The 22,989-nt window shown below is 34.4% G+C and overlaps 3 protein-coding genes across 4 annotated transcripts in view; 1 reads left to right on the forward strand and 2 right to left on the reverse strand.

The window, feature by feature from the left end:
* The window catches only part of LOC109533474 (soluble guanylate cyclase 89Db), a gene marked incomplete in the record, with an annotated part of 17,489 nt that extends 1,514 nt beyond the window's left edge, over positions 1–15,975 (forward strand). The window contains 14 exon segments of the mRNA XM_048670368.1: positions 1–46; positions 1,236–1,435; positions 5,740–5,933; positions 6,772–6,908; positions 7,263–7,415; positions 8,046–8,138; positions 9,099–9,352; positions 10,224–10,331; positions 13,473–13,641; positions 13,697–13,840; positions 14,049–14,202; positions 14,252–14,361; positions 14,816–14,905; positions 15,571–15,975. Of these exon segments, the coding sequence (XP_048526325.1) occupies positions 5–46; positions 1,236–1,435; positions 5,740–5,933; positions 6,772–6,908; positions 7,263–7,415; positions 8,046–8,138; positions 9,099–9,352; positions 10,224–10,331; positions 13,473–13,641; positions 13,697–13,840; positions 14,049–14,202; positions 14,252–14,361; positions 14,816–14,905; positions 15,571–15,633 (1,911 nt within the window).
* A 191-nt stretch (positions 15,976–16,166) lies between these two features.
* LOC109536392 (piezo-type mechanosensitive ion channel component) lies at positions 16,167–20,722 on the reverse strand. 2 transcript variants are annotated; one of them, XM_048660586.1, is made up of 12 exons: positions 20,577–20,722; positions 20,409–20,519; positions 19,765–19,854; positions 19,536–19,706; positions 19,258–19,473; positions 18,664–19,200; positions 18,359–18,606; positions 18,126–18,307; positions 17,814–18,068; positions 17,217–17,337; positions 16,757–16,906; positions 16,167–16,517 (listed from the first exon to the last, which is right to left on the reverse strand). In XM_048660586.1, the coding sequence occupies exons 6-12, from the start codon at positions 18,697–18,699 to the stop codon at positions 16,304–16,306; spliced, it is 1,206 nt and encodes a 401-aa protein (XP_048516543.1). In that variant the 5' UTR covers positions 18,700–19,200; positions 19,258–19,473; positions 19,536–19,706; positions 19,765–19,854; positions 20,409–20,519; positions 20,577–20,722; the 3' UTR covers positions 16,167–16,303. The 2 variants fall into 2 exon arrangements, with proteins under 2 accessions (XP_048516543.1, XP_048516544.1); XM_048660587.1 differs by having other exon boundaries at positions 20,409–20,722.
* Positions 20,723–20,795: 73 nt separating this feature from the next.
* On the reverse strand, positions 20,796–22,226 carry LOC125502460. The gene is made up of 4 exons (XM_048660588.1): positions 21,964–22,226; positions 21,457–21,520; positions 21,227–21,381; positions 20,796–21,166 (listed from the first exon to the last, which is right to left on the reverse strand). Exons 1-4 carry the CDS (start codon positions 22,084–22,086, stop codon positions 21,074–21,076), a joined length of 435 nt encoding a protein of 144 aa, XP_048516545.1. The 5' UTR covers positions 22,087–22,226; the 3' UTR covers positions 20,796–21,073.
* Between the last annotated feature and the right edge of the window lie 763 nt (positions 22,227–22,989).

A 22,989-nucleotide genomic window follows, 5' to 3' on the forward strand; every position in this document is an offset into this window, starting at 1 on the left:
AATCATGTATGGAATGCTATTGGAAAGTGTGCAATATTTTGTACAGGTAAGTTGCAACTCACTCTCAACTCTTAAGCAAATTTTACCATTGATGTTCGGCTTATGCATTAAATTTTTGCATTTATTCAAAGCACATCCAAATGTATCTTTTTGCATAATTTACTCGAATTACTCGAATTTCCACTTGGTATAATAGAAAAGATTTAATACATACATAAATCCTCAACATCTGGAGAGCTTTTCGCTTAACATGTCTGAGCGAAAACGCTAACTAGCTTAATTTATGTGAATTATACACACTGAACTGAAGATAATTCCACTAATAACATTTGAGATCCAAGCGAAATTGAAATTTCACCACCCCAAACTAAATATAGCTTACATAATATACCTAGTTTTATCATTTCCATCTATTCATTACCCTAAAACGCTCGCTAGTGGTTAAAGGAAATAAGGGTGGAAGCAAACTTAAGAGAATTAAGTTTACTTTTAATGTGATTTACATAACCATTAAACAGTTGATGTTTGCCGTGTAATTCTGAAGAAACCCTGCGGCTTCAACACAATCGGCCTTAAATTAATTAATTTTGGTTTTTAGCAAAATGTGTGAACAGTGAAAGTTGCGGCGTTTAAAAATGAAACCGCCATTTTTGTAAGCCATTAGTAACGTTGCGGAATCGCGTTGATGGAAAAAGTACCATAAACTTTCGGAAAGTTCGCAACAGCCACAAACCACAGCCAGAATAATTTATCACGTAGAATGGGGCTAAAAGGCACTAAAAATACTTGCGGAAACTTTGCTCGCAATTAGCAATTTTGCAAATACAAAATGAACACGTGACCGTTTAATCAGCGAAAGGCAGGAAATATTTGAGGATGTTGATTAGAAAATTAATATTTAGCGTGATATTACTCAATCCTTTAAAAGGTGGCATTTTGTTTCGTAAAGGACACAGTTTATGTTCCATCTCCTTATTTGCGAGAAATTTACAGCTGTAATAATGTCTTTTCATTGATAAATTAGTGGCACGCCACCTTAAGAGGAACACTTTATTACAATGGTACTGGTAATAAAACGCAAAGCGCATTTAAATTACTGTTTAAATTATTTTTTCTGTTGGCAGGGTGTTGATTGCTTAATATCAACAGTTTATGCGAAGTATGCGAAATTTTTCTATGCAGTTAAACCAAAAATTGAAAATCATTGACTTTTTGGGGGGTTTTAATCGTTTCAGCAAGAATACGGAGATGAAATCTGGCAAAAGGCACTTGTAATGGCTGAGTGTAAATATGCAGTTTTTAACACTCACCAGGTTTATCCGGATCATATAATGAGCAACATTGCCTCAGCTTTAGCCAAACTCACATCCAAATCTTACGACAGCTTCATGAACTTCTTCGGGCACTGTTTTGTAAGATTTTTCAGCAATTATGGGTAAGTTTCAATTGTTTAAACGATAATATTAAAAATGTAAGGCGTGTTCCTAACAAGTATTACAAAAATTGCTTTTTAACTTTCACTTCCTCATCCAATTGTTCAAGTCTTTCTGTTCTTGATAAATTAAATTGTCTTTTGACACTTTAGTCAAGTTTTACATTTTGTTAGTAAGTTTATTATTCTAGAACGATTTGCGATTTGGATTATCCTCTAGAAGGTGAGAGGAATCTGTAGATATGAACTGTGTTCAAAAAACGATTTAAATAATACATAAAATGCGCAAATTTTTTAGAAAAGTGTATCTACTGTAAGGTTGAATAAGCACCATCAAGCAGCAAAAATTGGCAATCCTAAACTAGAAAAACAACACAAAACACATCACTTAGAATTACAATTGAAAATCGATGTTTAATAAATTTTATCCGTGAGCAAAAATGGAAACAGATACCTCCATACTTAGTACTATGTACCATGTTCAATATTTTTTAAATTAATTTATTTTTAATCTCAACTGAGATTTTGTAATTTTTCTGAAACTTTTAACCAATCGTTTCCTTTTATGGGATTATTATACTCCTAAATATTTAGAATTATTGTCTATTTTTGTCTAATTACTCAGGCTGTTTCTGTTAGGGTACGTGCACACCGGCTCAACGCGATAAACATAAACACCACGGAAAAACAAAAAAATCCTGAATGCGGCCATAACATCCCTCGAAAGAGAAAATCAACTGATTTAAGTGAGGCTAAACTCACTTGATTAGGACATTTTTGGGAGTTTCCAGGATATTTTCTAAGGTTACTAAAAGGAAGCGATCGGCTGTTGGTATAGATAGACGAGTTAAAAAAAATTGTCAAGGAAACACCAAAAATCTCTCAAGCTTGCTCGGAATATCGCTCGACAGATAAAATTTGTGGATTTAAATGAGGAAACCCCCATTTTAATAGGAAATTTCTGGAAATTTCCAGGATTTTTTCAACCACTAAATCGAAGCTATTGGTATTTAGGCAACACGATTTTTTCAAAAATTCGCAACGGAAAAACCAAAAATTCCTGATTGCCGTCCATAATATCAAATTTTTGGGAGTTTCCAAGATTTTTTCTGTTACTAAGGGGAAACGATTGACCACTGTTGTTTTTTAAAAGCTAGACGAGTTTAAAAAAAATGTTAAAGAAAAACCAAAAATCTCTAAATCCTGCCCAGAATATCACTGGAGAGAGAAAATTTGCGGTTATAAATGAGGAAAACCCCATTTTAATAGAAAATTTCTGGGAGTTTCCAGGATTTTTTCAGCTGCTAAATCGGAGCAATTGGTCTTTGGACAACACGAATTTGTCAAAAATTCGCCACGAAAAAAACAAAAAATCCTAACTGCGGCCCATAACATTACTAGAATGAAAAAAATGGCTGCTTTAAGTGAGGAAAACACTTGATTAGGAAATTTCTGGGAGTTTCCAGGATTTTTTCAGTTACGAATAGCTAGCTAGCTCATTAATGAAATTATCCGAACTCAAATTTTAATAGATTTTTCAACTTCGATATAGTTTACGTTATACAGAGAAAAATCGCGATTAATTTTATTTTTGTACTTAAATCTTTTATAAAGAAAAAATGTATACAGGTTGTCCAAAAAAAACTGCGTTATGAGTATTCAATAAAATAATTAGTTTTTGTTACCACGCACTTTTAATCTCTTTTATGTCTTGCTCTTTAAGAAAACTTAAATAAGTACGCCTGAGTCGCACCTTGGATTTCCTAGTCTAACTAAGCAAACTTTTTATCAATAAGTCTTGAGAAAAGTGATCAGAAAACATAGATTTCACTTTTTATTTGTCCTATTCGGTCATTAAAAGACCGAAAGTCGTTTCTGTTGAAATAACCGTTTCTTGAACCCAAACTCGTAAATCAACGTAAAAGCTTCTAAGGTTCAATATTCTTATAAGGAATAAGCTTTAAAGCCTTTTAGGGTTAACAGTTTACACCTACAGATAAACAGCGCCCATAAAAGCCCTTAATAAAATAGGCGTTTGCGACCTTTTTGATGGATTATTTAGGCGACTGATAGAGCAAAGAACGGAAGAAGTAAACATATGACATTATTCCGTTTGTAAATTGGTCCGCAAATATTTACTGAGTGAGGAGTAGGTATCTGGTTTTTCTTGGCTCTGCATATAAAGGTCATGCTTGCATTCAACTGGCCATAACTTTTGCGACACTCTGTATATTCGCCCCAATTTCAAATGTAGTTGGTAAAAACTATCTGTTTTCAGCAAATTTCTTATTATCCAATGTTGTTGATGTGCATCTATTTATTTCTTCTAGATAATTGTCAACTAATTTTCAATTACTTTGCTTAAACCCGTTAATTATTAAACCGTCATTACTTTCTTTGAAAAGGGAGTTAATTTGCTTCTAATTGGCGCCATAAATCATCTGAGCACAATGATGAGAGCGATATGCATTTTACTATATTTCTCCGCCTTCTGCAGGACGGTAAAAATAGAAAATATCAATATAGATTTACGACAGCAATCAATTAATTGAAAATAGCCCGTGTTGGGTACAAATTAGAGCTAATTACATGGCGTTGTGGGGACCATTAAGTGTTGTATTGGTCGTTTATATGTGTTTTAGCGAACTATCACCTAATGATTTAACTGCCTGCGAGCACGATAAAAATAATTGGCTTTTATTGCAAAATACTGTCGTGTTTTTTAATAATTTGTAAATGTGAAGTTGAACTAGAGGGAAAAAAGTAGCAATGTATTATTAATATATTTTTTATTTTGTGCCTTTCAAAATTAAGGTGGTATGTATCACCCCATATTTATTAACCCTAGATAGGCTAAGAAGTTGTAAATATTTAGCGAGCAGTAGTGAATCGTTCGACTGTTCCATCAGTGACCTTAAAGTGTGAACTTAAAGTATTGAAAATATTATTTAAAAAGTTTATATAACAAAAGGAAAAAAATAATAGACACATACTTTACACGTTCACATTGTAACTATATTTTAACATTAAATTGCATGAAATATTGTCAAAGGAATTAAAAAGTGAGGAAACAGAACTTTTTAAGGTGGACAACACAACTTGTATAAAAGACACAATTGTTTATAGTTTAATTGTAGTGGCACATCAAGTGGAAATAGCAAATAATTTGCATGCAACAAGTATTCTTTGTATGAAACTAGTGCAGGAATCTCTTTGAATGCCCAGATCCTGGCTTGTTGCCAATTATTTCCACTAGTTAGATTTTCCATTCGTCATCAGCGTTTTGAGGTGTTATTAATAATCTAAGCCAAATTAATAAAATCTTGTCCTCTATAAATATGTCAACGACATTTTTTTCATACATCTATTTGGGATCAACGCATGTTTATTCTTTGGATTATATATATTTTTCGTGGCCGTTCATTGAACATATTCATCTGGTTATAATTTGTAGATTTTATGTTTCTCCCAAAAGTCAACTTCCGCGTGGTCATTAAATCTGGACGGTTTCTGTTATTTCTACGAAAAGTTGCGATGGATTCTAAAAGCTTTATTTGTATGGATTCTAAAAGTTCAATTGCATTGCATGGAGGCGATCAAACATATTTCCCAAGAACCTCCCTTTGACTTATGTTGTTCCAAGTTAAAGGCTCGCATTGTTGGAAAATTCATTCTCAAATGACTAGTAACGAAATATACAGCAGATAATTACTTTTCCAAAAGAGCCACATACGTTTTCCAATCAGAGTTACAAGAAAACTTTAAAATGAAAAAATGATACTCTGCATACAAGAAAAAAACATTCATAAGCTCAGTGACTGAAAGAAGATTACTTTGCCGAACTTGGTTGAAGAACAGTGACAAACTCTTTGAATAATACTTTAGTTAGCTGTTTTTATTCGTCTAATTAAGTTTTATTAGTACTTCTTCAAACCCTCCACACATTTCCAAAAGCTTTTGATCTTGCTTCTCCCAATCCAAACCCTCCAAATGGGACTTTTAATTATAAAATCAGTATAGAGCCGGCTCTAATTTTCGATCCCAAATACCTCCTCCAGCCACAAATGCCGATGCCATAATTTAGTATCCAATGTCTGTAATCTGTAAACGAGTCATTTATTTTCGCTGGCAGTCTAAAGCTCAAGTTTGCAATAAAATAGGAACTCTCAGTTCGCGCAAAGTTCCTAAACCGCTGAAAATTGAATTAGTAGTCGGAAATTTACTTCAACTTTTCAAGGTTCTCTTCAAATTGCATTAACTTAATTCTGCCAAAGTGTTAACATTTTTTTTATTTGGAAAATTGATAGGTATGATGCAACGATTAAAGCCACAGGACGAAATTTTACTGATTTTCTGGAAAGTGTCGACAACATTCATTCGCAGTTTAGATTATCCTATCCTAAGATGAAAAGCCCATCGATGTACCTTACGAAAGTAGATCGCAATGGGTGCATTCTGGTTTATCGAAGCAAAAGAATGGGGTTTACGCATTATTTAATGGGTGAGTATTTGGTGATTTATTAGTATTTTAAAAATTGAAGCAGGCTGAAAGAACTAGAGATTCATTGGTTGAATTATGGTCAATTTTAGTTAAGCAATTTGCAGATTTACGTCTTATTTCTCATCCCAATTTGCCCAATTAATATATTCTGCAATATCGGCGGGTATACGTAATGAGTGGCTAGTAGTGATGGCTTAACTTCGAAAATTTCGGAAAAGTTTTTTTTCCTTGGTGGAAATGGTTGTATGCAAAAAGAAAAGTTGAAAACTGAAAAATTTGAAAAACTTTCAGTCTGTAATGGTTTTCATCTTTTACAAACTTAACTAAATCGGTTTTCTAGATTTTTTACCAATCTCGAAAAGTGGAGCGTCTCTTATTATTTTAGATAATGTAATGTTGCCAATTATTTCAAGATTTCTACATCGTTTTACTCGCATTTTCATTCTCAGTCTATTTAATCAATAATTCAAATACTCGTTCCAAAGTTTCCGCGGCTTAAGAAACTTTGGTTTTCTTCTGCCGCGCTTAGAATATCTTTTAATATCCTCCAATATTACTACTGAAAATGTGTGCGTCTTCTTGAGATTAACGTTTTGAATAATTTACATTTCGATCTATTGCGTGCAATCCAATTTCTCTTCCATTATCTATGAAGATCAAAAAAATTAAGTAATGTTCCACTTGACAATGTCTTTCCAATTTTAAACTAAAACTAAAAAAAAAATAAAAAAATCTCTTCTGCGACTTGCCCACACACAAAGCTCTACCTCCAAATAGTTAATTTTGGGGAAAATGTTAAACCCGCAATTTTTGGAGTTTTACTCTTACAGCTTTTTAGGTCAGTTGGATCAAATAGCAACGGAAATCTACAACTTAGAACTGGAATGCCAAGTATTGTCGACCGAAACTGGAGAAGTTGATGGCAAAACTATTGTAATTGTGACTTTACGATTGAACTTTGATAATACGCACTATGTAAGTAGAAACGAAAAATTCGCCAGTTTCAAGCAGTGGCCGCAAAAGTTCAACTCTTTTAAACCCTTTAAGTTTCAAAGATTTTAAATAATGTTATCAATTTAAATTAATATCCAGATGAAAATGCACATCAATGACAGCTTTTGGGTTTTCCAAAACAAACCGACTTTCTGGGTGCTTATTTGGAGAATAATTTAGAAAACAAAACATTTTCAGTCCCCAATATTTTTTTATCCAATTATTCCTCCTTTAACAAGTTGCCCCACCTTTCACTTTTTAAGAACATTTTCAGCGTTTTCCAGCTCGAATTACCTAAGTGAGAACATGAAGGAACGTGTAATGTCTTTGTTGCAGATCTTGGCAAAACAAGTAAAAGAAGAGGCGCATTTGAGGACTATAAGTAAACTGCCACCATTTAATTGCGATTTACTTTTAGTTCTCTTCCCGTTTGCCATACTATTCGACCCGGCCATGTCCATTGTGGCCATTGGAGAGAAACTTACCCAAGTATGAGGCTTGACATCATGGAAAAATGCTTTTAGCGTTGCTTGCCACTTTTTCCATTATTATTTTTTTCATTGCATGGAACCTTTAGGTATACTCACATTAATTCACTCATTTAAAATGCTCTTTATTTGCAATTTACTGTTCAAAATAATCGGGATTAATATGAAAAACTTCACAAATATAGTGAACATGAATGAATACTTAATTGGAAAGATTCCCGTTTTTATTGAGCCGCTGCTCTTTATGTTTTGGGAATGAGGACTATTTTTAAAAAAACGTTCTTATTTATGAAAATATTTACTCCCCTGTTTCCATCTTTCAGCTAAATCTCCATTTTTTATCTAAATATAGCATCCCCTTGAATTAACTTAACTATAAAGGAACTTTTCCATCAATTTGATGTAATCATCTAATTTCCCAGAACTGATTTGGGGCAAACGCCGACTTAAATAAGCTGATTTACTTGGTAAACATGGTTCTGTAAGTCTATTGGTTAAATTCACATTTAGACTAGCATTTTGGCAATAAAACGCATGCATTTTGTCGTAATTTTCACCTTTCCAGCTCCATCAGACTAATCCTAAATTAAGCATTGGTATTAATTAAATCACTTAGGTATTGATATGTCAGGTGGCTGAAGGAGGCCATAAGCTTTTGGGACAACCAGTCTCCAAATATTTCCGCTTACGCAGACCCAAAGGCATTAACTTCACTTGGAAAAATGTGAGTATAATTGAATGGAAATTGCAAGTCTGAAACATTGATTATAAATGTGTCTTTGTCGTCTTGAGCATTCAAATTCGGTCTTACAGCGGGAGCATAATCCGAAAAAATGCGTTCGATAAAACCCCATCGAGTCTTTATTAAAGTTTTCCCAATAAGGCTTGTTTGTTTAGTGTATTTATTTGTTTGTTTATAAATGGGACAAAGCGAAAGCAGCTTTAGGAAAGGTATTTACTGACCCACTTAACTGGAACATTAAAGTTGATTAAAACGAAAATTTTCGAGTGATTGAGCCGCTAAATTGAGTTTCTTTTTGCAAGAAATGATCAAAGTTATTTAAAAGAATATCTGGAAAATATTTTTCGGTGCGCCCTCAAAAAGGTTTTATAAATAGAAAATAGATGGCTAATAAAGTAGGCAATCAACTGTGCAAAATGGCGATTTTTGAAAGCATTCGTTACATCTCAATCCCACACATTTTCCAGAAGGCTTTTTTTGTACAGGGTCATGTAAGTTTTCCTGACTGTATTTCCAATTGTAATATACACAATGTTCCTGGGTTTCAATCATTTAATTAGAATATCACTATTTAGTCAATTTTCTTAAAAAGGTTTGAGTGCCAATAGTTGCGTAGCAACAACTGCCTACACGAACAAACTGATGATGGTGGAAAAACACCGTAACGTTTTTAAGAAAATTGACTAAATAGTGCTATTCTAAATAAATGACTGAAACCTAGGAACACAGTTTATATTAAAATGTATACAGGGTATCCTGAAAATGTGGGCATACTTTCTGGTACGTAGTATACCTGGGTGAACATCAAACACCTTTAGAGTAAAGGCACACGTTCAAAAGCCCAACTAACTTATCATGTTAGCTTAACCGAAAACATGCCCACGTTTTCCCGGACGCCCTGTAAATTGAATTCTGGTTAATAAAAATCTTCTATTATTTCAGTGCTTCTATTTGAGATCAGTAATGTTCGAAATCGAAGTGCTTCGCACCGAATTCACCAAAGTACATACCGATAATAAGGAATTGTTGGTGGAAAAAGTGGAAAACTTGAGCGATTCCATTGAGGTTGATGGAAAGAACATATCGCCTTACGCGTCTCGCAGAGATAGCCAGCCTGGCGTGAAAAATATTCTCCTGAAGGGTCAAATGCTGTATTTGACCGATGTGATCGGGATTATTTTCCTCTGCTGCCCGGTGTAAGTAGCAATTAATGCGGATTTTGGTCGCGTTTTATTTGATGTTTTTCCTTGCATTGGGAAAACTGGTGGAAACTTTCTGTACGTTTCGAACAACTGAACGAGTTTTGCTAGATTGATTGGGGACTATAGTAAACAAACGAAACGTTATAATGGTTCAAAATAAATTTCAACTTTTCCAATTACATGGGCAAAACAATGCCCGAAGATCACTTGGTTGAAAGCAAATAACTTCGTATTATCTGTACAGTATTTCAGCGTTTGTATACGTTCTTATTAAGCGGGAATCGTGACTGGGATTGAACGTGTAAAGAATACTTCCCAGACTCGTTTATTCCGACACACTTTCTTTGCTTACTTTTCCACCTAAACGAGAGTTTATCGACCCAATTTTTCTACTCTCAACTTGCCGAAAGTTACATGAGGATGTTTTCCAGACAAAAGGACAATTTAGTCACATCTTGCGGTGTTTCCAATACAAAGGTCTCTTTGATGCCTGTTCCATTAGAGCAATTACTGTTCCATGAAAAGTGCCTATTGGAAATTGAACTGTGAAGCGCTAATTAGTAGCTAGATTAATTAAATGTTGTCTTGTAAACATACTTTCGGCTCAATGTACTGATACAGCATGTTTTCATCACAGAATAAGGAACAAAAAACGGGAAGTAATCTGAAAAGGTAATGAGAGCGCTTAAGGTTTGAATAATTTAAATAAACTGAGTTCAAGCAAACATCAAAACTTGTTTGTGCTTCTAACAAGAAATATATACATTACCCCTAGTTTAATGAACTTGTAAACTGTTTTTTCCTTAAACGATTACCTCTTAATTATCATTAACTTTCTCTTAATCCTAATTGTTATTATTTGCAGAGTTAATGATATAGGCGAATTGCCTGATCAGGGACTATATCTGAATGACATGAATCCTCATGGGTTAGCCAAGGAATTGGTTTTGGCTGGTTGGCAGAATAATTCCAAGTAAGTTAACATTATGGTAAATATGTAGAATGATTGACGTTGAACATTCGAAGGGATAATTCGGTTGTTTTTGCTTCGCACTGTATTCAAATGGCCGTTTTCCTACAATCCTTAGGAAAGTAAACAATGTATTAATCTTTTTATTTGCATTTTCAAAAATTTTTTTAGAGGATACACGGGTTACTATTAATACCAAAGAGGCGTACGATAAAGTGTCGAAAAACTATACAAAAAATTATTATTCGTTCCTTTTTTTTGTGGAGCAGATATTAAATGTTTAAAAATTGGTGGAACATACACCTCTGCAGACAATGCAAGTGTGAAGCAAGAAAACAGAAGCCAATTTTGTTCTGTATCAGCTAGAAAAACATTTAAATTATCTTTTAGTTTCGCAGAAATGAGTTTCAAAATGCAGCTTTCAGTTACTCGTTTTACACGAATGTTAAAACGACCCGCATAATGCAGAATTAAAATTTGTATCCTTATGAGACCCTTTGTATTGTACATACTCTATACTATGCATGCTTATATTTTTCCTGGTTTTTTGACTTCCAATTAGACTTAGTGATAATATGATTTGTTAAGGTGACTCCCAGTAGATGCTATTGTTTCACGCTTGTTTGAAAATAGATGTAAATAATCTGGTTTGGGGAGGAGGATCCTCTCAATTTTTAAACATTAAAATCTCCTTTTCTCGAAACTTGATTGATGCCGAAAATGCTATTTTCGACGACGTGAAGTATATTATTTAATATCGCATTTATTGCGATTGTGTCATGTTAAAAGCGACAGACAAAAGACGACAAAGCAATTGCTTAAAACAGTGGAAAAATGCGATTCATTAATTAATTCTGATCGAGCGTTTCTGTTGGCAACTGACTTATTACGTGCCGGGGAAAAGATAAGAAGAAAAATTAAATACTTGAGAAGTGAGTGAAATAGACAGAGATTTTTAAATTGTTATTCAATGGTTTTTCATACATGGTAAGAAATTAATTGAAATATTGTTATCAAAACATGCATTCTAAAATAGTCAATGTAGGTCAACTATCATTGCATTCTAAAATAGTCAATGTAGGTCAACTATCATTTTTTTACTGCGCTGAGAGAAAAAAAAGCTGAAAAAATGTAAAAGTAGAAAAAAAATAAATAAATATGTATTCTCTGAAAAGTTTTTTTCTTTTGAAAAAATTGCTTCAATCAGTGGCGATTTCTGGAAAACTTTTAGTCTTGTTTGCAAAAAAGTCGCGTAAAAGTCGATATCGAGAAACAACCGAATTTACTGTTACTCAATAGCGCGGTTGCCACTGGACTAAATGCAACGAAATCTCCACGATATTCGCGGCTTGGTTTTATCCCGACTAGGGGGAAGCTGAGTGTTGCGCGGTTGTTCAAAGGAGCGCACAGAACACGATCGTTGAAAAAATAATAATTCAGCGGTAGTGTAAGTAGGCAAATTATTCTATTGATATCGACTTTACTTGCGCGGATTGCACATCGCTTGTAGTATTTGGCTTTTTGGTAATAAAAATACTTGAAATTAATTCTGTCTTTTATACTGTTTCGAAGGTCTGTAGCCGGCACTGGTTTGTTTGTGCTATTTTACCGAATTTATTTTTAATTATACAGTTGCTACCAATCCTAGGGATTACAACAGCCAGCCGCAAATCGGTTTAAGAAATATTGTCATCGGATTTTACTTTGCGTAACTTGGGACAACATTGAACGAAATATTCATGCCTTTTTGCTTTCAAACCATTTTTCCTGAATATTGATAAAGAAGGTCATTCAAGGCGAGTGTTTCTCGTGTTTTTACAGCGAATAAAAGAAAAAAAAGGCGAGTATGTCGTTTTTCCGCATTTATTAAAAAAAGCTATTTGAATGCCGGGCTGGAAATTTAATATCACATTGCTTCACAGAATTTATTGCTGATGGTTATTTGAAAGTGTTTCTAGCCGCAACTTTATTAAACTGAGAGTATTCCTGTTAACTAATGTGATACTCATGTTTGCAATTATTTCATAAAGGTTTCACTACTGAAACAAGGCAGTTAAAAAGACAGCAATAAATTGAAAATTTTTTGAAACTTTTAGGCTTTTTCTTGTTTGGTTTGATAATTTATCTAAACCGATTAATCATTTTATATCAAAATTCAAATTTAAAAATAAAAAATTCCAACTAGTTCTTTTTAAAGTCCTATTTAAATCTACTAATTCTTTAGTAGCTTTTCATCCAATAACTTTTATTTGAACTTTAATGTACTATCTATTTTTTGAGACGCTTAAGTTGAATTTATGCGTTTGCGTAACCGATTGTTGCAACATTAATTGCCATCAAACGGCTGACAAATATTTATATATTTTGCTTTTATTAAACTCAGTTACTGAACTGAATGAAATTCTCATTTGAAAAGTGTATAGTTTTTCTATTTAACTTTTGAAAAAAAATGAAATCAGTGGGAGAACGTAACAAAATGTATGGTATCTATTGGATTCAAAATAGTTTACAATTATTTCCAGGCAGGCCATTGACCAAAAGAAACAGTTTACTGTAAATTAAAGAATATTCTGGACTTTGACCGGATAAACCATTTTAGAGTTTTGTGGGGTTTTCATGCAACTCTCTGCTTATAAGAAAACGAATCACCCTCACGAACTCTAAAACGCTTATAACGATTAGATTTCAGCCTGTATTGCATGCACCTTTTCCATATTGCCCAAATTGATTTAAAAGCCCTTCTCAGCCCCCAAAAACCTTGATTGATAACATATTGCCGATACAACGGAAAATGCGTTGATTCCGGATGAAACACCAATTCAAATCAGAACTTCGTGCCACGATTCGTGATTGACAGGATTTACCCTCGTCAAAAGTATCAGATCTGGAATCGTTTATAAGATTAAGTAACCCACAAGGGAAAAGACGCAAGCTGTCCTTTAGGTTTTCTCGAAAAATTATATTCATTAAAGCTGCTCTCAACTTTTGTAGCTGGGAAATTAAATGGGAAAATTCCATTTAGTTGCTCGGCAGCAGCTCGCAACAAGATTTAACAAAATTAATATTGCCATATGGTCAACTGGGATCTTAAGAAGTGTTAGTTGTTTTTACTACCAATTATTTAGTCTTTATAAATTTATTCAGGCTGGAGCTGATGTTCGATAAAGCTGAGCAACGGGCCTCGGAGTTGGAGACGAATCTCAGCTTGTTGGAAGTTTGGAAGAAGCGTGGAGATGATCTTTTATACTCCATGATTCCCAAGCCAGTTGCTGAGAAACTTCGAGCTGGCAATAGTCCTTTGAGCACTTGTCAGGTGTGTTTTTCTACTCGAAACTTAAAAAAGGAGCGCTAATGACGATGATTTCCAGACCTTCGATTCAGTTTCTGTGATGTTTTGCGAATTAGTCGGCTTCAATTCTTCAACAGTTGAAGATGCGATGGAACTGGTCAGCACAATGAACGCCGTCTTTTCCTGCTTCGATTCCCTAATGGATACGTTCAACTTATATAAGGTAAACTTGCCGGATTTATGAGGCAATAAATTCGAACTATTAGCCAATAAATGACTATGTTCCAGCTAATAGATAAGCTCTTTGGGTCTAGATTTACATATAAATATTTCAGAGAGTGTTCACTCGGGAACCGATAACAAATATATCATATAAAATGTGGGTTTTATGGAAAAAACTCAGTCCTTTAGGTGTTTAATATATTTTCTAGGTAGAAACAGTGGGGCAGATTTATATGTCGGTGTGTGGGGCTCCGGAAGAGACGCCCCTTCACGCACGAAATGTTTGTGATGCCTCACTTTGCATGACTCGTCATGTTAAGCAGCTTCAGATTCCTTCCGGAACCAAAGTGGATGTTAGGATAGGTGATGATTTTAACCAGCGGGAGAATTCAATTATAAATTGCCATTTCAGGGGTTCATTCTGGACCAGTAGTAGCAGGTGTGGTGGGCATAAAAGTTCCACGATATTGCTTTTTTGGGGATACTGTTAATACTGCTTCAAGGATGCAATCCACTAGCTCGGTAAGTAAAGCGTAATGCAGCAGCTTGTTAATTATGCAAAAGAACTCCGCTACCTTTTGGGCAATCAAAATTTAAATTTTAAGTTGTTTCTCCCGAGCAAATAACTATTAGTCCGATTTTATGCTCTTGAGTTATAAGTAGTGAACCTGCGTGTTTTCATCTCGCCATTGTTTGCAAGGCGAATAACGGAAAAATTGCTCAAAATCCCATGTTCGGTTTTCAGCTAAAGCTTCCCAAACAATGCAAAAATCTATAGAAACATATTTTTTATTTTTTGGATTTGTGTAATATTATTTCAACTGGATCAACGTGTTACAGTTTAAGTGAAACAATACAACAGTTTTCGATTTTTACAACTAGATTTCCCAAAAAAAAAACGGGCAATTTAAAGTTCTCTGTATTTTTCAAGTCAAAACATCCACGGAGTAAGTTACGATTTTATGACACATTTCAGCCTGGAATGGTTCATATATCAGATTCCACTAAGAAACTGTTACCGAAAGACAAATATATCATCCGAAATCGTGGTGTTGTTAAATTGAAGGTAAGATATATGTAATTTTTTTATATGATATATTCAGGTGTAAATGAAATTTTTTTAAGGATATGTGTATTGGAAGAATAATCCTTTCCCTTTCGAAAGCAGCCAATTTTTTGTAACTTCCATACAATTTTACTGTTTTTTTGATGGATATTGATAATTGCTTTGAAATCCAAATGTTTGGGTCACAAAATGTAAATCTTCAGATAAATATGTTTTATAAAGCTATTAAGCACAATAAAATTCAAATGTGAATGATTTTTCCCGCAATGAAGAGTTTCGGAACAAAAATTAAGAAAATCATTTTTGCATCTAAAACCAATTTTTATATAAACAAACTTAAACCCATTTTGAGATATTATCACATGAATATTTAAGCAAAGCGTCTGGATCCATTGGAAATTGCTATTGTTAATTTTAAAGAACTGACGCAAAACAAACCAAACTTCTGACAAAATGTGCTCCCATCACTCAAAAGCCTAAATAATCAATTTTCTAAACGAAATGGAACTAAATACCATTCAACATTGTGGACCAAAGAAAGACCTACCTATTACCAGATTTGACCGTCCTCGAGTTATCAACGGAAAGACACTAAAATTACCTCAATAAATACAAACATTCCTAACAAAAAGTGCGAATATCTCATAAAAAATCCTGTTTTTCAGGGTAAAGGTGACATGGAAACATACTGGATATTTGAGGATGATCTCACAGATGGCATTGACTGAATCCATTTTTGTGTAAAAAATGTGATCTCATTTACCAACGAAATCTAATGTTCATTATTCTTAAACGTATTGATAAGGTTCATATATTTACGCTTACATTAGAGACCAAGAAAATAGTTAGTAAGCTTTCCATGTCCTAGTTTTTTAATGTTGAAATATAATAATTGTTATTTTTTTACAGGTAGGTATAGTTAGCTTTCTTGAGATTTTGTCCAAATTTTTTTCTTCTGGTTTAACGTATATATTTTTTCTTTGAATGTTTGAAAGAACGGTTTTTATGACATCTTCAAAGCAAATGCATTGCTTTCTCTCTTGAATGTTAATAAAAATATTTTACTGCAATAGGATTTGTTTCACTTAAAACCTTTAAACAGTCAATATCCCTCAACATATTTAAACAAAATTATACAATTCCTATCAATTTTCAGCTGAGTTCAACCAAACCCAACCCTAAAAAACACCTTTGCATTTACAATTTTATTTTAAATACATTTTTTTTGTATTTAACAGTAACAGTTTTTTTATGATTTTCTTTACATTAAAATTTATTTTGGCAGGATGAACGTGGGATTATAGTTATCCTCATACCTAGACAGCTTAATCATTAACTCTCTTGATCGCATAATGTAAACAATTTCCTCAAAAATTTCTTGTTCCAAATGATAGTTTTTCATGTCGCGCGCAAAGTAGATTTCCATGCATTTCTACCAAAATGTACCAAAATATATACAAGAAAAAAGCGTTTCCAAAACATTCGCTCATTTACCCGTAAAACTTTGCTAGAATTGGGCAAGTCGTTTATTGAAATTTCCTCAATGTCTCCACGGAAGCCCCTAATTATATTGACAACTACCAAGAAGTAGATGAGGTAAAGTCCCATTATCCTAGAAATAAAACAGTCATTTAACAAGAATATTAATTAAATCAATTAGGTAAATATGTGATCAAATCCATTCAATTTGCAATCTGTTTTAATCAAGTTAAACTATTTTATGGGTAATAATAATACATTTTTAGACGGTTTTGCACTAAAAACGTTTTTTACTCTTTTACGCGCTGATTATGAGATGGACAAAAATGGAATAATAATTTATTTGTAACTTTGGTAATAATCGCGCCTTACCCGCCTTGCGTCATAAAATTCATAGCATTCGAAAATACTCTTTCATTAAACAGGTATAATACCAGGAAGTCCCAATCGTTGTGAGCTAAATTCGTTAAATAATACACATAGTTATCATCCAAAATTGTGCATTCTTCGCTTAATTGCCACCTGCAATTGCAATTAAAACAGTCATAATTTAGAGATTGAACAAAATTATCACCGAACTAAATATGCCAGACTTTAAGTAAACAGTTTTATATTTATAAGCCTGATTTTATTAAAATTGAGACTGTGCAAAAAATAGCAAGTTTCTTAAAGAACCGGTTTAAAACTGACGTTCTAAAGCAGAGAAAACATGCAGATTCTAAAAAATCAACCCAAGAAGGCATGTAGAAGCATTGACCTATTTTGTAATAATTTATTTTACAACAATGAGCACGAAGTTAGCTTTCTGTTAAACAGTTAAACGATGACTTACCATGCAGCTTTAGAACGACGAAGAGTAAGTAGCAAATTGCGCAGCTTATTTGGATCTGGTGGAACGTCGTCATCATCAGCACCGTCCAAAGATTGATTCTTGTCATGAATAATTCGGGTAACTATTAATAATTTCATAAAATTCATTTTGATTTATTTTCCTGACTGCGTGTACTTGTTATTATATTCTTTTCTTTCCTAGGTTTCAGTCAAAGTGTGAAATAAAAATTTTCATATCATTTATTTCATATGACGTTTCAACAACTGCGCTTAGATTCTTTTAGAAAAAAAGAATCCAATGTTTCCCAATTATGAGTTTGTGTTAAATTATAGATCTGATGATGGCGCTGTTGTCTCGCCKAAACGTTATATGAAATAAATGATATGAACATTTTTATTTCACACTTTGACTGAAACCTAGGAAGGAAAAGAATATAATAAAATTAATTTTTTTTTTCAAAGAACTCCCAAGCTAAATCATCTTCGATCGATCGATCGATAGGTGTACTAATTATKCACATTTCATGTAAAGTTTCAGCCACGTTTTTCCTGTGGCATTTTTGTATTTAAAAGATTAATCGAATTTAATCGATCGCACCTTCAAGGTGTTCCATCATACTGAGAACTTCTGGGCGGCCTTCTTTGTCGATTTTGAGGAATTTTGGAAATATTAAGGGCAACAACCGCAAAGTTGAAGTATCGGTTTTGGCCTTCACAATATCGATCAAATTCTGTCTTTCCGCATTAGGAAGCGGAGCTAAATCGCTGGTTTGGGCGAATACTCTATTAGATTGCTGCCCTCCGTGACCAACATGAGTGTACTGGATTTCTAGCCTAAACGTGAAAGGATCCTCTAAAACACATTGATACTCTGGTAGTCAATTAAATCAAAAATTTCAAACATACCCACCATTTTCCAAGTCTTCAAGCAGTTCCTCTTTGCTTCCAGGCGATATATCCCAAGTGGTCATGCTGTGTGGAGACCACTTCACCACCACAATGTCTTCCACTTTAAAAGCATCGAAAATAGTATCAGCCGCTTCAATGTTATCAAAAGTCGCCGATATGTTCAAATAGTCTTCATCTGAAAGTCTAAAATCCTCAATTAAATAACTGCTGTGAGTCAATGCTCAAAAATCTCACTGAATTAAATCGCTTCTGGTTACATAAGCTTCGAATATTTGTTGAGAACGCCCCATGTATATTGCCAGTTTAAGTGTATGAGGGAGGGTGGCAATGCCAACGGTGGAACTCAGAGAGAACAGAAAAAATGGGAAAATCAGAGTCATAATCAGCAGCATAAAGAGAAGCTCTCCAACTAGTAGTTTTGTAGTTCGATTGTAGGGCTGACCACTAGGCCGGTTACATTTAGCCTCCGACTCTTGTTGGCACTAAACACGTTTAATTTAATTAGCAAGTTTTCATCAATTGTATAATTTCAGTCACACCTTTCGATCAAACAGGCTTTGGGTGACATCCTCCATTTTGAACCAGTCTGCAAGTTCCAGGTAACTGTCGCTGCAAATCCAGTCCAACAAACAGCGAATTTCCAGAAAGTATGGAATAAACCGATAAACCTTGTCGCCAAATCTGAAAAAGTCTTCAAACCAGAAAATTGCATGAACTTCGTATGAGTTATATTTTGGACTTTTGAATTTTCCTTTGTAAAAACTTTATTTTCACAAATACAATACTTCCTTTAGCTCTGGTTTCTCTGACTACTCTGACTGACTGTAATTATGCGTTTAGCAAGTATATATAAGTTACAAAATGCAAGTTAGCTTTAAATTATGATAGTCCGGGCAGTTTAGAGGTTTAAGCGTCACATAACTTATGTAAACCTGTGAGCCATTGAATACCCGTGCCACAAATAGTAGTAGGAAATGAGCGTCGGATATCCATTTCTGATCTGGTAAACTGAGAACAGGAAATACAGGCATTTAAACGCGTAGAAAGTCTGCAGAATTGGGGAGCTTCTAAATCTCCTAAAAGTAGAAAAAAAAATGAATTTTGATGCAAGCCAGTAATAAGTGCCTGAGTACCCGTTGGCCATCAGAGGATCCATGATAAAAAAACCATAAATGGTACCCGATTACCTACATAAAATGATAAATTAGCTTGGCAAATCGATTCCGTCGCAAATAGATGGCTCGATCAATCATCATAAAGCCCATGTAAATAAGAACAGCTATTATGAATGAAATGGGGACTTGATTGAATTGGACGTACTCCAAAAGGCCCATTTGATCTGAATTACTCTGAAATTGAATTTGAGAAAATTGAAAAATCTCTATGAGCTTTTACGATTTAAATAAATCACCTTAAAGCTCCCGAAGAAGAACAGCAGCAAACATAAATTCACCAGGTCGCATAAAAACATTGGCAGATACTCGTCCACAGGAATCTGTGTAGATAATGGATGAGTATGATAAGAGATGGATAAAGAAGCTGCTGAATGTAGAGCCGAAAACCTTCAGCATACTTGAATACTCTGGAAAATTGCATGTACGAAAAGCAATATTTTATAGCTAGACGCAGTATAAGCTCACCCATGAAGAAGAGATCTTGGGAAATAATCTCCCATGGAAACAGGCAGGCTTGCAACTGAAAGAACTTGCTGGTTCTGCTGGCTGCTTGCGCTACAAAATAACTGATTGTTCAAGTTTCAGAGTAAAAACTTAGTAGTATTTTTCTGAGTAAGTTTATTATTAAAAAAAAACAAATGACTAAAATCATTAATTTTTTTCATAATTTGCAACTGCTTAAGAAGACACATTTAGTGAACTATTCTCCTCCTCCTAACTCCTTTGACTCGTTTTCGCGTTGATAAATTTTAAACATTTAATTTGCTTTGACGTTTCTTTGCAAAAATCCAACACAAATACAATTACAAATTGCTCATTTGTGAATAAAACGCTCACTTTTTGAAATAATGCAGCAGTTAAAGAGTCAGGAAAGAAAAACACAAAGTTAATAAATCAACTGGGAATTTGCTTAGAATAGAAATAACCAGTTCAGGTGGCCGAGGAAAGAGCTATCGATGAGTCGAGCAAATGGAAGATTTGTCTTTAAAAATACAAGAAATTATTGAAAAATACGCGCAAAATCGCCCTCTAGGAGCAATTTTTTTTAAATTAAAAATAATAATTTAAAAACAATAAACCCCCGAACTTTACACAAAGTCAATACTTACGAGGTTGCAGCAACCAACGCTCCATCCTTACAATAATAATCCCCATCGGATAAAAGCGAACTAGTGCGATAGTCGAAGGGCTTCTAGAGCCCCAGTTTACGAAGGACGATTCTAAAATTCTTCCGTGATGATTAACTGCCTAAGAATATCAACAACCCACTTATTTACCGGTGGAAAAACAGACTAAACAGCAGCATAATATTAAGAAATTTAATTGTGTTGTATAACCCGATCAGAACAGGAGGAAAGAAGTTACTGTAGAGCTTGTCGTTTTTCTTCCAAGGCGTAATTTCCATATCGAAGAAATTCTTTATAAGCACTATCATATGAAACTCTTCTTTAAAACTTTCAAATGTTAATCTTCAAAACTCCTTACCAAGCCACAGGCAATATTTACGCCCCAAAAAGTTTCGGTGGGTCTGGGAACAGTCAATGCTCCCCAGCAGAAAGTCATCAACAGCATAGGCAGGGATATCAGATTGCCTTTCAGGGTTTGATAGAGTATAATGAGCACAAAACCATTCCGACTGCGCCATAAATAAATGCCATGAGGCCAGAAAAAACTTTATGTAGATGGAATAGTGCTCGAGATCTCGCTCCTTTTTGCCGTATGAAATACAACAAAATCATATGAAATCTTCCAGATCATTGAAATCAAATTGAACTTACTGCTCATTGAGGATCTCTTTATAACTCCCTGTGGGATACCAGATTTTATTTGAGCCCACACGCACTCCCGCCTTATAATTAGTTTGCTCCTAAAATTTAATATTTTCGGCCCTCATACAGGCAGTTCACTTTAAGTCTTAAGTAGAAACCTTAAGAGTGACTATGTCTTTATTAATCTCCATTAGTATGTGCCGAAAGTTTCTTGTGGCACGATCCATGACTCCATTTACACTAACAATAACACTCTCAAAAGCGCCCCATAGAAATTTAATAACATCCAGAGCTTTTCGGGCTGACGATAAGCCTACAATCACTTTCTAAGTAAAGTCCCCAAATTTTGATAGGGTTTATGCAAAACAGGATTGCAAATGTTACCAACCAGTTTCAAGATCGTCGCCTTTATTACCGGGCTTACTAGTTTTGATTGTCGGCTTCCCTTGTGCCTGCAATTTATTTTCGCTGATTAATTTTCACATTGTCTTTTACTGGAGATTTGTTGGGACCTTCCAACTACCTACTGGTTTACTAATAAATATTCTTCAACTGATTCAATTGATATTCAAAAACTGATATTCAAAAACTTATACTGATGCGAATTTATATCGGTTTTTTGGATGAAGTTTTACAAATTTTCAGATTTCTAATTTTGCAAAAGAGCGTTTAGCTGAATACAAATATTTATCTAGTAAAGGCATTAGGTATTTGAAAATGATCATTTTTTGAAAATCGACGCAATTCAGATGTAACCTTGCTAACGCGGGTACGATTTGTTTGCCTGAATTTTCAATTTATTAACTTTCTATCGACGTATTTTGATGTGAAATGCACTTCAATGTAAACCAATGACCAACTTGTCTAGTATTTCCAAATAAGCCAATTTCCCTACCTTGTTTCGTAAAGCTGTTTTTCTTCGGTGCCTTATTTCTGTTACTTCCAGTACGGTGGCCATGTTTGTGAATAAAAGTAGCCCAAAATCCCACAAAACCCACAAAAAATATAGTGCAATCATTTATTTCCGTAGTTTTTACCTCGCCAAAAGGCATCGGGTCGTAAGAGTCGTACTCTTCTTCATCAATGTCTCTAGGAGGTACCAGTGGAATATCAATGTCTTTATCCACTTGATCGAAATACCGATAATCACCAGCTCGTATAGCTAAAAGTGTTAAACTTCAGGTTTAATTTAATTTAATGCAATTCCAATATTTTCGATTGTTTGTGTGGTAAAGTGGAAACAACCAACTTTTATCAGACTATGAAGGCTTTCACGGCCGGTCAAATCACATTTAGAAATGTTTTCGGGGCTTTGAAGCCGGGGTTCATGAGAATTTCTTCCTGGCGTTTCGTTCAGAGAAATGAAACACCTAGAAAGGGTCTTTGGTTGGAATGGATACAGCAAGAACGCGTTTAATCGAACAATTCGACGAAGAAACAGTGGAGCTCGTCTGGAGAAAACAAACACACATGATGAGCGTAAGGGGTGGGCTTGCCTCCCATACATACATGGAGTCACGGACATGATCGGCAGGATAATAGAGAAACACAAAGTCAGAACAGTTTTTAAACCAACTCGAACAATGCAACAGACTTTGAGATCGGCCAAGGACAGAAGGGATCCTTTATCAGCACCAGGAGTCTACAGATTTCCATGCAGTTGTGGCACAGCATATATCGGCACCACAAAACGTAGTATAAACACTAGGATCACGGAGCATAAAAGAAGTTGCAGATTAGGACAAACACACACACAAGTGGACATTTTGCACCAATTCCAACGGTATTACCCGAGACTAGCCAGAGAGGCCATTGCGAGCTTTAAACATGACAACAATTTTAATAGGAAAGAAGAGGTAACGACCCTTAATCCAGATTGGAAACGAGTTTTGCGGCCAACAGCGTTTGCGCCAAAACATTC

The sequence above is a fragment of the Dendroctonus ponderosae genome, unplaced genomic scaffold (genome assembly GCF_020466585.1).
Source record: "Dendroctonus ponderosae isolate FM_Combo_2020 unplaced genomic scaffold, Dpon_F_20191213v2 Dpon_F_20191213_1, whole genome shotgun sequence".
NCBI lineage: Eukaryota > Metazoa > Arthropoda > Insecta > Coleoptera > Curculionidae > Dendroctonus > Dendroctonus ponderosae.

What these genes read in the sequence shown, in the direction of transcription:
- LOC109536392 (XM_048660586.1), bottom strand. Translation starts at nt 18,699, where the DNA reads ATGGAGGATGTCACCCAAAGCCTGTTTGATCGAAAG. An exon ending in GCTTGAAGACTTGGAAAATG is followed by an intron (nt 18,069 to 18,125) that starts GTGGGTATGTTT and finishes AATGTGTTTTAG; the next exon opens with AGGATCCTTTCACGTTTAGG. An exon ending in CGTCGTTCTAAAGCTGCATG is followed by an intron (nt 16,907 to 17,216) that starts GTAAGTCATCGT and finishes TTGCAATTGCAG; the next exon opens with GTGGCAATTAAGCGAAGAAT.
- LOC125502460 (XM_048660588.1), bottom strand. Translation starts at nt 22,086, where the DNA reads ATGATTGCACTATATTTTTTGTGGGTTTTGTGGGATTTTGGGCTACTT. An exon ending in AAACAGCTTTACGAAACAAG is followed by an intron (nt 21,521 to 21,963) that starts GTAGGGAAATTG and finishes AATAAATTGCAG; the next exon opens with GCACAAGGGAAGCCGACAAT. An exon ending in AGGCGACGATCTTGAAACTG is followed by an intron (nt 21,382 to 21,456) that starts GTTGGTAACATT and finishes AAGTGATTGTAG; the next exon opens with GCTTATCGTCAGCCCGAAAA.